Source organism: Venturia canescens, chromosome 4, assembly GCF_019457755.1.
Source record: "Venturia canescens isolate UGA chromosome 4, ASM1945775v1, whole genome shotgun sequence".
Lineage (NCBI taxonomy): Eukaryota > Metazoa > Arthropoda > Insecta > Hymenoptera > Ichneumonidae > Venturia > Venturia canescens.
Window position 1 is genome coordinate 14,174,274 of NC_057424.1, and position 16,483 is coordinate 14,190,756.

General features: G+C 40.8%; 2 protein-coding genes across 3 annotated transcripts; both read right to left on the reverse strand.

Annotated features, from left to right (window-relative positions):
- Positions 1-4,526: 4,526 nt before the first annotated feature.
- LOC122410262 (Juvenile hormone binding protein 2) lies at positions 4,527-7,864 on the reverse strand. The gene is made up of 4 exons (XM_043418404.1): positions 7,467-7,864; positions 5,989-6,276; positions 5,373-5,522; positions 4,527-5,291 (listed from the first exon to the last, which is right to left on the reverse strand). Exons 1-4 carry the CDS (start codon positions 7,639-7,641, stop codon positions 5,140-5,142), a joined length of 765 nt encoding a protein of 254 aa, XP_043274339.1. The 5' UTR covers positions 7,642-7,864; the 3' UTR covers positions 4,527-5,139.
- A 2,040-nt stretch (positions 7,865-9,904) lies between these two features.
- Jhbp16 (Juvenile hormone binding protein 16) lies at positions 9,905-15,792 on the reverse strand. Of its 2 annotated transcripts, XR_006260885.1 has the most exons (5): positions 15,520-15,792; positions 14,687-14,949; positions 12,187-12,298; positions 10,647-11,952; positions 9,905-9,925 (listed from the first exon to the last, which is right to left on the reverse strand). XR_006260885.1 is itself a non-coding variant. In XM_043418407.1 (4 exons), exons 1-4 carry the CDS (start codon positions 15,578-15,580, stop codon positions 11,639-11,641), a joined length of 750 nt encoding a protein of 249 aa, XP_043274342.1. In that variant the 5' UTR covers positions 15,581-15,792; the 3' UTR covers positions 10,035-11,638. The 2 variants fall into 2 exon arrangements, 1 of the variants encoding a protein (XP_043274342.1); XM_043418407.1 differs by lacking the exon at positions 9,905-9,925 and having other exon boundaries at positions 10,035-11,952.
- Positions 15,793-16,483: the final 691 nt, after the last annotated feature.

Here is a 16,483-nt window from a genome sequence, read left to right on the forward strand (position 1 = left end):
GCGTCGACTCGTCTTAGCGTATTTGTGTGTCTATGCGTGTGTGTGTGTGTGTCTTCGCATAAACATTTGCACACAGGCTCACATGAAAAAAGCTCTTCAACGCTGGTGGTCATAGAACGTACGGGTATTCTATTCACTTCGACAAAATGACCCTGAACTCACCTGACTCACCTGACATGCACTAGGAAAAAGAAATCATACGAATCTGGCAGAGCCGTGAGATTGAAAGCGGCCGAAGCTTCTGGCTGCTCCTGCGAATCTCTCATTGAAGAAACTATTAATATACGAACGACTTTTACAAGGTTTCTCGGAACTGTCTCATTTTTTTGTAGGTCAGAGCCGAAAAAATGAGAAAACACCGGATTCGAGGACCACCTTTGACGGCTGTTGATAAAAAAACGGTCAACTTGCACCTTTGGAGATGATTCAAAACCCATGGGAACGGACCTTCAATCACCGAGACTCCTTATCATTTCGCACTCATAATTGAACTCTCGTTAAAAAAAAAAACACTCTTAAGAGAGTTTATTAGTTTTAATATTCTAACCGGTTTCTTTTCAGTCGGTTCGAATATTAAAACTGAAAATGCGGAAAACGTTATTTCGTTTCGACATTGACTGCGCACACATCCTTCGACATTCGCGTGCCCGGTTTCCTGGTAAAGCAATGAAATAATAAAAAGAAAAAAATAATAAAATTTTGCGGATCTATCCCTGGAGCGGTCGCACGTGCACTGTGACTCCGAATCAGGATGACACGCGGTTGGAATCTATGATTGAGTTGTCTTTCCATCAAATATTCTTCTCTCTCTCTCTCTCGGTCTCTCTCACCCTCCGTCCCTCGTTTCCTTCTTTCCTCCCATATCACTCTATAAAGGCGATCGTTTGGAGCTTAAACGCCTTATTATTCATGAAATGTCATGATATTATCTGGACATAACGAGAGCTAGTTACGATGAACACAAACATTAAAAGAGCACAATGGAGCCCCTTGCCATTAAAATCATGCTGGATTCAGAGTCCACGTTGCTTATAAACGTGACTCTACAACTCAACCATGCGAATTCAAATAACCATAACCATTTTAATTTAACAAGTGTGTACTTTGTGTGATTATCGATTGAGCGGGAAAAGCGTTTACACACCGCGGCTCGAGTGTACTCAAATGATCGAAGAAAAACTTCAATTTCGCGTACATGGGCGTTCATCAGAGCTCGATTGTTTTAGCTGTTCGTTGCTACACAAAATTAAATCATTCGCGTTCAGTATTGAGAGACCGAAAGTCGGAATTTCATTGGACGAATGGGCTCTGAATTTTCATTTTTTCCCCAAGCCTCTTAATCACAAAAAAAAATTGGTTTATCGAGAGAAACAAACCGATTTCGAGGGAATAGGAAGGGCCGTCTGACCACAACTATTTTCGATGTCACGTTCAAGGCCCGAGAATCCTGGGAGCTATTTAGTCAGAGAGTGGAAAAAAATTGATGCGAAAAAAGCAAGAATGATGATGTACAAACGCTTTTTGCTCGCACACTTGTAGCGAATTTGAGGACGGCGAAAAAATCGTCTCGATAACTAAAGTGTCTGATTAATCGGTGCTGTGTTTCACTTAAACTGAACCTCCCCCTCGGTGACAGCTGTTGAATTATTTTCGCAGCGAAAAAAAAGAGAAAGGGAAAAAAGACATCGGCCGATATTAATTTCATTTTCACCTTGGATGAATGAAAAAAAAACGTACTCGTTTTTCTTGCTGGTAAAAATGATGGCGAAGCGTGGTGCGTCGAGTGGACTCAACGATTCGGAAATTCGAGTCCCACCTTCTCCGAAACGCTGAAATAGATTCGCGTTCATTTCGCTCGTCAGTTGAAACGAACTCTGGGAGAAATTGGACGCTCACGTCACTCTCTCAATATGCCGATAAGCGCAAATCGGTTTTCCTCATTGTCTTCTTCCTTCTCGTATGAAAATTTTTTTCACACGAGCATATACGAAGTGTCTCTAGTTTTTATCAAATAGTTTGCTCCTCCGACGAGTCATATTCGCAAATAGACTTGCGAACCGAGTTTTTGTATCCCGAGACGATGGGCTGCGGTGAAAAATGAGAGATCGATGCAACGAATTTGCGAGTCGTTTTTTATCTAAACTTCACTATTTCATGATCCTTCAAGCTTTTTTGTACATTCGAGCATGAAAAAACATTTTTTTTCTTCTTTGTGCATACAAAGTCGAGTCTTCGACTCCAAACGCTTATTCTTAGCAAAATATTATTAAAATTGACATAATTTTATCGTAATTATCGATCGAATGAGTTTTTAATGAAAACGAATATTTGATCAAAGAATAAAATGAACGTTTGAAATGATCGAAGCAGTGCGGGCAACGAAAAAATATTACGCGCTATTTGCAAGCCAAATTATAGGACAAACCTAATTTGAGGTCTTATCATCGAAGCTGTGGGGCGATTAAACAAATTGTGAGGTTCGTGGGAGCAGAACCCTCCAATTATCGTACTTACGGATCAAAGCAGTCGTTCCGAATGTCATAATTATTGCATAACCCGAGAGCAGCATATATACACGGAGTACGTCGTGTATAAAGCGAAATTTTTTTTAACCAAGAATTTATTGACGTCAGCAATCATTTGGGATTGTGGCCTTTTGCCGTGTGGCGACCGCTTAAAATTATGAATTCCCATTAAAACTGGTTACGAATAAACGAACCGCGATTTTTGTCGAATATCTTGGCTCGTTTCTCGAAATGTTTCTCCCATTTGTACCAGTCAACGATCCTTCAATAAAACGAAATTTGGTTATGGGATAATTGTATGAAATTATAGATTCGAAAAGGCTTTGCAGATGATATGAAAGGGTTTTGAAGAACGATACTTTTCGAAACGTGAAAATACATTTTTTCAAATTAGTATATCTGCCAGTTTCGTGAAATCTCAATTAGATAAAGAACTTAAAAACGGGACAATTAAAATAAATATTACAACGCCGGCGATGAGTTTTGGCCAATGGTTTAAATGCGTATTTAGGATGAAAAAGCTGCCTTAGAAAACCCCCCATACTCAACTAATTTTTCACCCAGAAATTCGCGTGAGCTCATCCGGGGCGAATTCGTTCGCGTCTTTACTCTTATTTTTCGCGAATACCAGATCCCGACGTCGCGAATTATCCTCCGCTGATAGCCAACTATTGCAAGTGCGCAATCTTTCAACAAACCGTCTCTTCGTAATACATAAAAGCATACTAATTTTTCCGCATTGTGGAGTCCTTTTCAAGTTGGTATCGTCGCCTCATGCGTGCAAAAAATTCGTTCTCCTCAGAACAAGATTTTTTCGATTTAAATCGAAATGAATTTCTGAAACTTTGGTGGTTTCTACTTCGCCGTGACAGAATTAAATTACGATCGAGTATATGAACGATGGAGGAAGCTCGATGGATTCGACTTTGCCGACATTATCGTTCGATCGCAAAAAGGCAGTTTCTGGTCTGGTTCGTAAGTTAATTTTATGCAGCTGTGCAAACACAATTTTTTTCAATTCACTTCGATTTCTTCGTCGACCACGTCCAACGTAACTTCACAATGATCCTAGAAGGCATAATAGTTTAACTATTTTCATTGGTACTTTCAAGCCCAGTTGGATCTGCCTGCGAAAAAAAGAACTCCTGAATGTCTTTTACACGGTCAAGAAGTACTTCGGGTATTTCAGTCACGCCTCACAGCCACCGTCGTTCATACGAACACTGAGAATCCCAATGAATTGGGAAGGTGTACACAACTCGAGTATCGACAGACCTGACGTTGAACTGCTTCGCTTTCGTTACTTTCAGTAACAGCAAGTAACATTTTATTCAATAAATTTAATATAATTTAAAAAAAAGAGGGAAAGATGAATCGTTTAAAGAGGGTGGATCGCGACGATACAATGTTGCCATGCTAAACCATGTTAAAAATATGAAGAATTTCAAAATTATAAGAATTTAATAAAATTCGGTAAATGTATTCTTCAAAAATATACAAGACAATATACATTTTTTTAGATTTTTCTACCACATAGCTCTCGAGCAATTGACCACTAAAGTTCACGTGTATAAGCATAGAGTTTACATATATACAGTTTATACATCTCGTGCATAAGAACTTCGATTTAACGCTCAATTATGCGACAACCATGTGGTAAAAAAATTTGAAAAAATTGTATTTGTATACTCGATGCCAAAGAATGTTATTACGAAATTTTATCAAATTCTGATTATTTTCATTTCGTGATCCAGCCTCCTTAATTCGACATGCTGCGATTCCGAGCACTGGGAAGACACGAACCGTCCGATTTTCTTTGAATAAGAAATAATTCACAATTTTATTAGCGACACGTGCAGAAGTTACACAACAAACTGTAAACTTCAATTTTCAGTCGATGATCGAATTTCTGATTTCGTTGAACAAATTTTTCACCTGAAAACGAACTTGGAGGCAAAATGTGAGAGTTACCGCACGAAGATTTTTCCATTTACATCTACGTCAGCCTTGAAAGCACTTGAAAATACTTTATTTTCACGCAAAGACGTTCCAATAAGTTAATTTCATGGAGACACGTTACATTCTTCGATCGTTGCCATGCTCTCATCAGTCAATCAACGCAAGTGACTAAAACTCAATTTTTCCTATAAAATTTTCCGAGGTATACTTCACGAAATACACGAAGATCGAATGGCTCCGTGGTGAGCAAATGTCGAGGTGGAAAATGAGAGAAAGAAAAGCAATAATCTGAGCAGCGTTCTTAAAAGTCTTTCGAGATTTCATGAAAACTGCACCTGACGTATTTGTCCGAGACTTGCTCAAGAATACTCTGAATATGTTTCGTTTCCACTGTCGGGACACCAGGAACCGAGGCCTTTGAATTTAGAAAAAAATCTTAAAAACGGTGATTCGCAAAGACAATTATTGGAGCCTGAACTCGTGTTGCTCTTCGCGAGTTTTTTGACGAGTTCTATAGCTAACGCATTAAATAATCTTATCAGTCATTCTCGCTTCACGGTGCTTCGTCACCGTTCACATTTATAAAAGTATAGTCGAGAAACGCTAATTATTTCAGCGTGATTCAGTACTGCGCGGTCGCCCATTCGCTGCTCATTTAGTCAGAGATCCATGCGTCGTAGGGGACCTGAGCGAAGAGTTTCTCCACGAAAGACGTCATCAGCTGAACGAGCTTTCTTCTCAGATCTGGTTTCATCTCCTTTAGCAGTTCTTGGCTGTTCGTGTTGATGAAAAGATTCAAAGCGGCTTCTGCAAAAAATGAGATTCCTTTGAAAAAATGCTCCAAGCGATTTCGGGCTCGGTGAATATTGCCGTGAAAAAAGAACTCACGAAGTATCGTATTCCCGTCGCGAACGTTTTTCACGCCCATGTTTATATTCTTAACACTAAAGTCCATTTTCAGTTGCTGCAAACTCAGGTACTCCCGACCCTCGTAGTTGAACGGCTTCGCTCTGATGTATACTTTGGCGTTCACACCCTCTGTAGACCGATAAAATCACGTTTATACCAACTGATGGGGTTGAATTTTCTGAAAAATCGTGCCGATCTAATCTGCATCTGTCATAGCAGGATTTTCATCAAAATTCGTAGTTTTTTCATTGCTTGTAATTCACGAGACTTGGAGCAATTTCGCTCCGCGAGGCTCTCCTGCCTCTAGGCAGCCACGTATCAATGACACGCTCCGGCGAGAAACGTGGTTGCCTATGAGCAGGCGCAAACCCTTGACAACGCGCTGTGATTATTTTTTTTCCAACTGGGGGATCAAGCCTCACCCGAATTCAAGGATTTTGTGTCAACGAAACGAAGTCAGCCGTCGATCGACTTCGTTTGGAGGGTTAATGGAAAAAGACTGAATTATTGAAAATGAGAAATGATTAGCTCGAGTAAATAGAGACACTTTGCGTCAGAATTTGTTCGAGGATGGTTTTTTCTCGATTCAACTGACCATATTCCCCCCAGTAGTCGCCAGCTCCACCGGCCTGAACCAGCATCAAAACTCCACTGGAACGGTATTTGGCAGCTGCATAAATTTTCGGGATGCTGAGAGCGAGCTGCAGTTGGACTTCGTCGTCGGTTATTCTTGTTCTCAAGCCCGTAATATTGAGATTGGAAACCCCCTTGGCACCGACATCTTTGAACTGGGCTCTGTAACCATTGGCACCACCGCCCAGCGATATTTGCACTTCGTCCAAAATGATGGGTTCGACTTCCGGGTAACCCAACTGTGGCAGGCCTGCAAAAAGGTTTCGTTTTTCAATGTAATTTCGAGAGCTTTGTGCGTCAGTAAAGTCATTTTTTAAATTTCTTCGAAGCACGTTTTTACTTGTTAGAAACAACGACCAAAACCCACTTGATTTTTCCTCGCGAATGACGTTATTCGTTCGTTGAAATTGTAGCGAATGTTTACATTTTTGACAAAACAATGAACTTGAAGAAAAAAAGTGGCTTTTCTCGTTTCTTTTTTGTCGACGTCACTACAAATTTCACGGTGTTTATCGATTCCGATGATTTACGACTTCTTTCGTCGAGTGCCTCACTTACTCGTTCGTTTGGTTACTTTATGCAAATCATAAGACGCCTCAGATAGTTATACAAGTGCCGTTAGGTCTTGCCGCAAAACGCTTGATAAACTCTTCGTCAATTTCCGTTTCCCTCCCTCCCTCCCTCCCCATTCTCGACTTCTCTTCTTTCGTTCCGTCTCTTTCTTACACTTGGACAAGAAACTTATCCATCCAACGGAGGACTCTGCCACGTGTGGTATCTAGCACACTGGGTGACCATTTGTATGCCCCGTTATAACCTGATTTTTCGCGCTCGCGTCAAGACTCTTCGGTGGAAGATGCGACAAAACGAATAATGCAGAAAAACGGGCTGCCTTTTTTCTTCACTTTTTCGAAATAATTACGAGCAAACAAATCACTCATTGGAATTATATATTTTCAATAGCAGAAGTGCAAGCCTTTGGTAGCGAATCGTTCAACGATTCTGATTATCGAATCGAAGCGATTATTCTTTAATAAATGCTGCGCCGTGCGATAAACTACTCTTGACTTTCAATTATATCTGGACAAAAAAATAAAAGAATAGCAGCGTTTAAACATTTTTCAAATCCTAGGCCACAGAATTTTCTTTTTTTCTTGTAGCAGGCAAGATAATTTGTCACCCCATAAATGAGCTTTTAAAAATTCGGTGCAAGTTAAAACTATAACGAAATGTATATTGAGAAATTGGAAAAAAACTCCAAACTTATGGAATAAAAAAAAGAGTTATGAAAACTGAAACCCAAGAGTTTTGATCCCGAAGAAGCATCCCGAGAAAACGCTACACCCGATGGCTTCCGCGCCATGAAAATGCGACTACAAACAATCATCGATACAAGGATGGAAAAATACTGGAGCGAGAAGATCGTACGTCAAAGCTTACCGTTTCGGAAGTGTTCGACGAGCGCATTGGCGGATCTGGTTAGGCAGGCTTCAACTTTTGGATCGTTTCTCGAGCAAGGTTCGATGAATTCCAGACCTTTATATTTTCCGATCGCTTCGACTCTCGAGGCGATGATGAACGAGCACACGAGACACGAAACCACGAAGCTTTTCATCTTGTTATCGGATTAAATTTTCCAAACGTATCGAATAAATGCACACGAAGAAATGAACAATTTATCGAATTCGAAATAAAGCGTTACTCCAAAAAGATTCATCGACTCGCTCGTCTTGAAGTTATTTTCTGTCGCGCTCCACTCCGAAAATGTGACCAAGACGGACAGTTAGCTTGGCCCGAACACCGCCCGAACGTCCTCTTCGCCTCGAGTGACCGGTTGTAGAAGATGCGTACGGACTTATATCACCTTGACATTGCCCCCCTCTGTTCGAAGAAGAATATGGTGTTCGATATATCATATAACTAAAAGACACACGATGCAACAGGCCGAGAGCAAGTTCGTATTTTATCAGCCCCTTGACATTCTTTCAAAGCGCATGCAGACGCATATACAAGGTGTCCCAGCGACTGAGGCCCAAAGTGCTCTGAGATTCTTCGAACAAAAGCCTGAATCGAGTTATTGCAACGTCAAAAAACGATGTTCGAATTCTTCTGATTTTTTCAGAATTCGAATTTCGTCTATAAAAACCTCCTGGAGCCTCTGCTCGACGCAGGAAGTTGGTTAAATTATCGAATGCCTCGAAGACCAACAAAATTCGAGTGGCTCGGAGTCCTTGAATTATTGGATCGCCCTGGGAAGAGTTACTTCGATTCGGCGCAACGTCGTCATTGATTTTGTTCCGAATCCCCGTTTCCGGGACACCCTGTATCCGGTACGGGTTTTTTTACATGGATATTCACAATGGTAATCGCATTAATTCAAATAGTGATAACGACACTAAAAATGAATACTGAAAGTTAGCCGGATCCTGATCGAGCTCAAATGAAGATTCGATGATCATGAAACTGCTGTTTGCTGTGATTCGCGACATTCGATCTATTTTTGAAGGCGAACTGCGGCGGTGCGTTGACTCAAGGATAGTGAAACGATGTTTAATCGCTCCGTGTGAAATAATAGGCTTTTTGTGAAGGTATGACAACTCGAGTGAGCGGATACTTGTGCAGTATTTATTGAACTTTCGCGAGAGGGGAATGACCCGGGCGTACACATGAGACATTCCACGAGGCCGCGATGCACCTTCGATCTTTGTGCTCCGGAATTTGGCCTACAATTTTTTCGGACGTTGACTTGGCGAGACGTGAGGTTCCCGGGGTTTTTCAGAATTCTCAACAGACCCGAACTGCTCGACGTTTCTAACGTTTCATTCTCGCGTCTCCTCGTGCCAGTTATGAAAAACGAAACGGTCCCAGAGTCTGATGACCGCGATAGAAAAATAAGTGCAACAGCAGATTGTTGTCGGAACTGTAAGCACCGAGCGTAGTTCGAGTCCGAGTGAAATGGCGCCTATATTTTTTCATACTACGGATAACCGCAGAACCGTTTGTTTCGCAGCTGAAGACTTTCTTCGTCGTTCGGGGAAGAGTAAAAGTGGGACTCGAAGCTATCATTGAAATGGCCACTTTTTTTCTTCGTAACGAGTGTCCCCTCGAAGATTTCAATTTCTCGTTCACTCGACGATTTAATGGACAGAGTTTCAATGAAGTAGAAAAATCAAGACGCATGCTGGCAGTTTGGGATATTGGAACCTTACAAAGTCACTAAAAGAGTAATGAATGGGGCTCGAGGATGAAAGCAGCTGTGACGTAGGTGCAAAAACTGGATACACTTGCAACGCTCGTCGTCCCGAACGAACGTACACAATCGTTGTGAAAACTCCCGTTAATCGAAAGGTCTGAGAATATCGAACAATAGAGATGCCAAAACGCCGAAAAAAACGAAACGCTAAAGAGTAAGCGAAACGTTATTTATCGCTTTTTCGTTCTTTGTCTCCTTTCGTTCTCAAATGACGCTCGCAAAGAGGGTCAACGGCGCACGGATCTGTTCCATTTATAACAAAGGTTGCTTCGTTCTCGGAGTCAACAACGATACCAAAAATTTTTAAACTTTTCAAACTTCGCCAAATCTTTAATCATCCCATGACCGGGAACCTCGATCTTTCCATTACTGTACAATAATACCGATCAAAAAGGACGATCTTTAGTCGTAACTCAGATTATAAATAGCGTTGAGGAACTCCGAGGCTGTTTCTCGACTCGATTCAGAATATCAAGATATTTTAACATGCCCCTACGTGCAATACAGGAAAAGACGACACTCGAGCATCTCGCGAATGAATAATGAAACACGTACTCGGTACGCGTGACATTGGCGACTACAGACCTCGTGAAACCAAGTTCCAGTAAAGGAGGTTGCTAGCCTTCGAATTAGCTGTACATGTGCTCTGCAGAATAATTGATAAAAAATTCGCTTAGACGTAATAAACTTTGATCAGCTCTTCGCAAAGGGTCCACTAAGATGAAAAATCATATGTAATCAGTTTAATTCCTTGCTTATTTTGAATTTATATTATTATTTTGGTTTTCGACGGAATTATCGTTACGATTCGTCTGTCTTTTCGGAAACTGACGATCGCGCACATCTCGATAAACTAATGTCGACAATTTTTTCGATGAATTTTTAAAAGTTCCTTTCTCCTTCATTTCATGATCGATTTTGATGCAACAAAGCTCAAAATGTGCATTTTTTTATTGCAATTCGGTCGATATTTACTGAGTTATTCTACGATTACTCGGATAGTAATACAAAATCAAAAAAAAAATCAAAGTTCCAAAAATCCCTCCCGCCAGCCCAATCGTGGCACAATACTGTATTCGCAGTTGAAATTTCAACGCGATCGGTTGAACGGTGGGGCAGGAATCAACTTTCAAAATTTCAATGCGCGCATACCGAATGATCCGTCACCTTAATAAAGTTACTAATGAATAATTTTTTCGAACGATTACAATGAATAAAACTAAATATGAATAAACGAAAAAATGAATGAAGAAAAATAAAATAAAAATTTCATATTTTTATTACGAAAAGTCGGTGGAATTACGGCATCCAGAGTAATCGTATAAAAAACACTTATGAACTATAAAATATGCCGAGGGCTTTAGTACCGTCTGTAGAGAAGATCTTCATGGATCCGCATTAGGCTCGGTGGAAGAGGTGAAGAAGAAAAACCTCTCCATAATATCGGTATGCAAGAATGCGGGGTGAGTGATCGTCTGCCCTTCCAAGGTTTCAAGGCTAGCTTCCAGCACCTGACCGGGTAAGAAGACGACTCCACCATCACTCTCTGTCGAGTTATAATCGTCACTGCGTGTATTGTGTTTACCACTACAACTGTCCGCCAACACAGAGCAAAGGCTTTTCTTCACGACTGGATTCTTCGTTCTTAGCTTGCACTTGAGACACATCTCCAGCGAGGCGCAACGTCACGCGAGATAAAAATTTATAATGCTCTAAAATAAAGCTTGTCAAAGATTGAAATCCCACATTTTTTTTCGGTCGTACCATTTTTTTTTTATTTTACATTTTCCTCTTGTGTGTGTTCGTGGGTTTTTTTCGTCTGCTTCGGATTTGTATCATGCGACAACCACTCACGGATTACTTACACTATTTATTATTACGATTTATTTACAATGTACGTCGCTCCTGCCGAACTCTTCGTTATTATTTTGTTTTAATTTGAACACTGTTCGTGTGGCTGCACCGGTTAATCTTCGTCTTCATGCTTCATCTCGCCCTCGAACATTCGTCGCTCTTTGAAATTGATGCTTTTTTAATTTTTCATGGGATTCGGAAAGCCCTCCAACAAGATCAGGGAGCCAAAAATGCTCGGCACTGTTCCATCGAGTCGGGATAATCGTCATGATAAATTCAACGATATTTTTTCTATCGTATTCGTCATTAGTTAACTAAAATACGAAAGTACGAAAGAGTTTGCACTTTCGATATGACACGCTCAGGGGACGAACGAACGGTCGGAATGTCGAAAAGCTTTTTCAGACTTTTGGGAAATTCTCAGCCTCACGATCGATCGAGGTCTCGTTTCCCCGGTGGTTGTCACATGAGTCCAGGTGCTTAAAAGTAGTTATGAAAACTAGAATTAAGATTTTTGAATTCTCGAAGTAACGCCCGATTTCGGCCTTATGACTTTCTCGAATGGGAAATTTTGAAAAGCTTTGCCGAATATTTCGGTAAAGGCGCTTGAAACCAAATCGTTTATCAACGGCTTGGTTACTAAGAACCCCGGCTGCCATGCACCGTTTATTATACGATCGAGCATCGTCTCCAAGACCTGTCGTCCTGACAATAAATTCGTAATATGCAGCGTCAGATCGCGGGTCGTTTGAGCTTCCACTTGTACCTTCACCTTCGAGCCTGGTGCTTTTGTTATGGTGGTTGTCTGCACGTAATCGTCTGAAATTCATCCCAATTTTCAGTTTTCAGCTCAAAAAATATGAATGATTCATTGAAAAAACAAAAAGTATTGTTTCGAACTTTTGGGGAATATTTTTCATTTGAATTCGGAATATTTTACTATATGAAGTCACGCGAGGATAAAAATTAACACGAGATCAATCAATTTTTTTAATACGCTGCTCTGAGAAAATGCTTGGCTCGAGTGGAGTTTCACTTCTGTCGAATACTTACACAAAGCCAAGTCAAATTTTCCTTTGTTCTTCATCCGCGGGCCGAGTATAGATCCTTCGAACTCGTATTCGCCAACGAGAAATTTTTCAGGAAAGCTCTGAGTGTAAACGACCTGAAAAACGGATCGCATATGCATTTTCATTGGGATACAGCAAACGCTTTCGTTGCGCCTAGAAAACGGTGACCATTCGTACGTAACAGCACCAATGGAAACTCATTCGCCAGGAGCGTTTTTGGATAAAGAAAAATTTATCACGAAAGTCTGTTCAAGAAGCATGCAAAGACGCAAGTTACTGGATCACTCTTAACGATCCGGTGACTCAAAATAAATGATTTTTTGCGGAACTTTTCTGCTGGGTGGATTCTGAAATTCTGCGAATTCGTTCCTCTTTTTTCTCAACCTTCTCAACTTCGCATCAACTTCTATATGTTCCTGTCAAAACTTCTGGAAAGTATCCCTTTAGCCAGTCTATTCTACTCCATTTTTCACTAGCGAATACAAAAATGTTTTTACTATTCAATCGACAACGGTGGGTTTTAAGGGGTACGTGCCTCAGGCTATTTCCTATGTGAACAGTCTCGGAGGATAATCGCGGTGACCGCGCTTAATCACGCACCGTTGCGGCATGATTCGTTGAGCGAAAGGCAACTTTGTCGAACACCAACCACGAAACACCAGCAATGCGATGTTCTTAAATATTTTATTGGAAAACAAAATTTAGGTATCTTTCTGGTATTCGGGGGCGTTAAGGGCATCTCTAAGAAAAACGTCATTAGACTTTTCAGCTTCTCGAATTGTCCGCGTGTTTATCGCTGTCCCGTCCGGGAATTCCCTTCTCGTTATTTTTTGTTCATTTTTTTTGTTTTAATATTAAGAATTCAGGTCGACTACAGGAGTTAATTCGCGAATTCTTTTGGCCCTGTTACAGCTGTGAGTACAACTTTAGATATCTTCGTCCGCGTGCACAACGCTTTCGGTTTAATACTCATTCTCAAAACCCATTTTGAATGCATAATTTTTTGTCGCGTTAGAGCTTGAGAATTAATCGGCGTATTGGGTCGAAACTCGCGTCTACGTGGTGCGAGGAAATTTTATTTCAACAGCACGACACACACTGGCTTGGAATAATTTCGTAATTTTTATGTAAACGCTTCGTAAAATCGCGATTTTTAGAACAAAGTTTCGAAATTTATCTGAATTTTTTTCGCCGGATTTAATTCTCGGGAAAGCATGGACTCTTCGTGAAATTTTCAAAAAAACGTACGAATTGTTCGAAAGGAATGAAATTTTGAATCATGGAAGCCTGTTCAAATATCCTCGATCAAGAGACGCGGTAGCGGCTCGACGCCAAGTATTAAAAGGAAAAACTGCAGCGCAAAAGAAAAGCCAGCGCGAGCCCTGCCGCTACTCTTATATACGCGAATATGCCGGTTTTATGACGTCACAGAATTTTCAAATGGCTCTCACAAATAAACCATTTCATATAGAAGAACTTGAAAATTTGTGACGATTTTTTATTAATTTTCTGCAGGGAAATTATCCTTAAAGAAATTGTTAAAAGAAACGATATCCACTATCTAATCGGCAATGGAATTTTCAGTTTTGATAAATAATTTTTGGGACGTGTCATTTGTGAGCGAGTTAAGCTTGGAAGGCGATAATTCTCGCATTTTTATCAGCAATTACGAGTCATCACGTTCGTACAATGATGTCATATTATTCGAATTTAGCCTTCCATTGTTTGAACTCAAATGAACAAATATGGTAATGAGTTTGAATGGGCGTTTCACCATGAAATTTCTTGGTCCACGTTTTTGTTTCAACTACAGCGTGACCTATGAAAATTCGAACTGAAATATCAATGTTTGCAGTGAGTTTCCGAATTTTTTAGTGCACTGTGATTATCGAATCGTTTGGCGAACCTCGTGAATCGAGTACATGATAAAAAATACGCAATATACAAAAAGCACAGTCATCTGTTGATAAAACTTTTAGCAATTAACAATGAGCTTGAAAACAAAAAATTACAATCGATAAAGTCAATATTCCTGGGAAAATGATGGACTCAATCTCTAAAATTCTTTGAATAAATCTTCAAAAAATTTGAATCATCAATAATCTCGCTTATTTGAACGAGAAAATCACATTTTTAGTCTCATTTTTAACGAGATGTCACTGTGAGTTTTGATCGCCCATTAGAAAGCGTTATTCAGTGTGGATTTTTATTGAATTTTTCAAGCCAAAAGTTTCTCCACTCTATGAAAATTTGAAAGAAATGACATCACTTTCGTTAAAGTGCCTCAGCATCCTCATTCCTACGAATTCCTAATTCCTACGAATAATTTCGTTTTTCGTGTGATGTATCCAGCCGAGGAATTTTGACCGCCTATTTTTAAAATACGTACGTGCGAAAGTCTTCATAAAACTACGAGAATTTTGGTGTCTGTGTGAAAAAATGTATTCGAACGAACTGAACGAAAGCTTCCGCCATCGAAATACCTTGTAATTTGGAAGATCACTGACGAATTTCGTCACTTTACTGTTCGACCATCCACTCTCTGTTACATTTCGCAGTGTGAGAGTAAATCCGAGATTAGGCAAGCCCCGTCTGACCGAAACTTCTTTCGCGAAAAACGGATCGAACGGTGCCACGTTATACTTGGACAATCCGGTCTTGAAGAAAGGCCGAATCGCGTTCAAGCCTTCTCTCACACAGCCATCGAAGCCTTGAACGTCTACGTGGCAATTCTGGAATGCGTCCTCTGTTGAAAAATCAAACGGAATTAAACAAGCTTTGAAAATTGTTGACTTTTTTCATGTCGTCGGTGACGTGCTTTGATGATTTTTTTTAAACGCGTATTTTTCGTCAGCGTACTTATTTAGTAAACACACCATTGCAACTTTGGAGTCTGAAAGCGTAGAAATCTCGACGCACATATAATGATTCGAAGGTTTTTAAATGACCTGGACCAAACTGGAGTTCGACCGCGACAATAGCGATTTTTTAGTAGCTCGAATATCGGTCCGCAACAAAAGATCAGCATCCAGCATGAAAACGATCTCGACAGAGACATTTTGTTTCCAATGCAATATGAAAAACAACGACCTTCGAGCCAAATCGAATTGTTCCATCGTTTGGGGGGGGGGGGGGGGGGGGGCGAGATTAATTGAACTTTGAAAGAGGCAATGAAAAAAGGAGTACGTAAATCGGCGAATGAGACTTCGTAATCGTCTAGAAATATAACGTAAACACATAATTGAGTCGAAAAAATCGGAGGAACGTCGACGAGCATTTCTCGCACAGAAAAACACGTCGCACTTTATTCACTTACCGAACTCAGCGCCTCGACACGCACCAACGTAAAAAATCACAACAACGAGATACCGCAGCATCTTCGAGGCTGATCTCACCAACAATAGCAATTCTTCGACGACTGAGAAACCTCGCGTATCGTATCGCCAATTTTTCGAATGATTTTACTCCGAAAAGCGGTCGAGCCTACCGATGATGTGTGAAGAAGTACGAGAATAATCCGCGCGGGGCCACGACGCAAAGCACTGTTTCGTGTGCTCGGTGAGAAACACCACGCGACCGTTTGCTTTCACTCTCGGTAATGCATCTGAGCCACGGACTGGCACGTCCTTTATCCCATGAATTTTCGAGCAAGGTTATGTAATTCGTAACTGGAGAATCTCTTGGTAGAATTCCATGGATTGATCGATGTACAGCGTGTACGGATGCGGATCGCATGCCATCTCGGAAGATGCTGGGGACCGGAGTGGCTCGATAATTGGTCGGAATATCCAATAAGCCCAATAAGCCTGGTGGTCAGCTCGAGAAAGTTGTTTGATTATAAAATAATGTTTAAACGCAGCGGAGTCGACGATCGAGGCGAAAGACCAGAATCGAATATTCATTCTAACTTTTGCTCACCAGCCAATCAATTGGCCTGGAAACACATCTCTGAAACCATATAATTTTACGAGGATCAACAAACGCTTCGATCCGAAAGATAAAAACTCGTTTCTACTGACCGGACTTGATTAGTACTTTGTGAAAGTTCAAACCGGAGCCACCTCTCGGTACCTCAGGTTTCCGTAGCTCGCGCATCACGCACGAGATCCATCGTCTCGAATGCAGCTCGCGTGTCAAAGTATCACTGGAGCTGAATAGCCCGACGAAATTTCGCAAACCGAATGACACAGTGTCACGGAACGATTTTGACGCCGCTGCGATCCTCGAGGATTCTCCTATAAATCGAGATTCAAGTCGTAAGCCTTCGCTGCGTTCGTTAA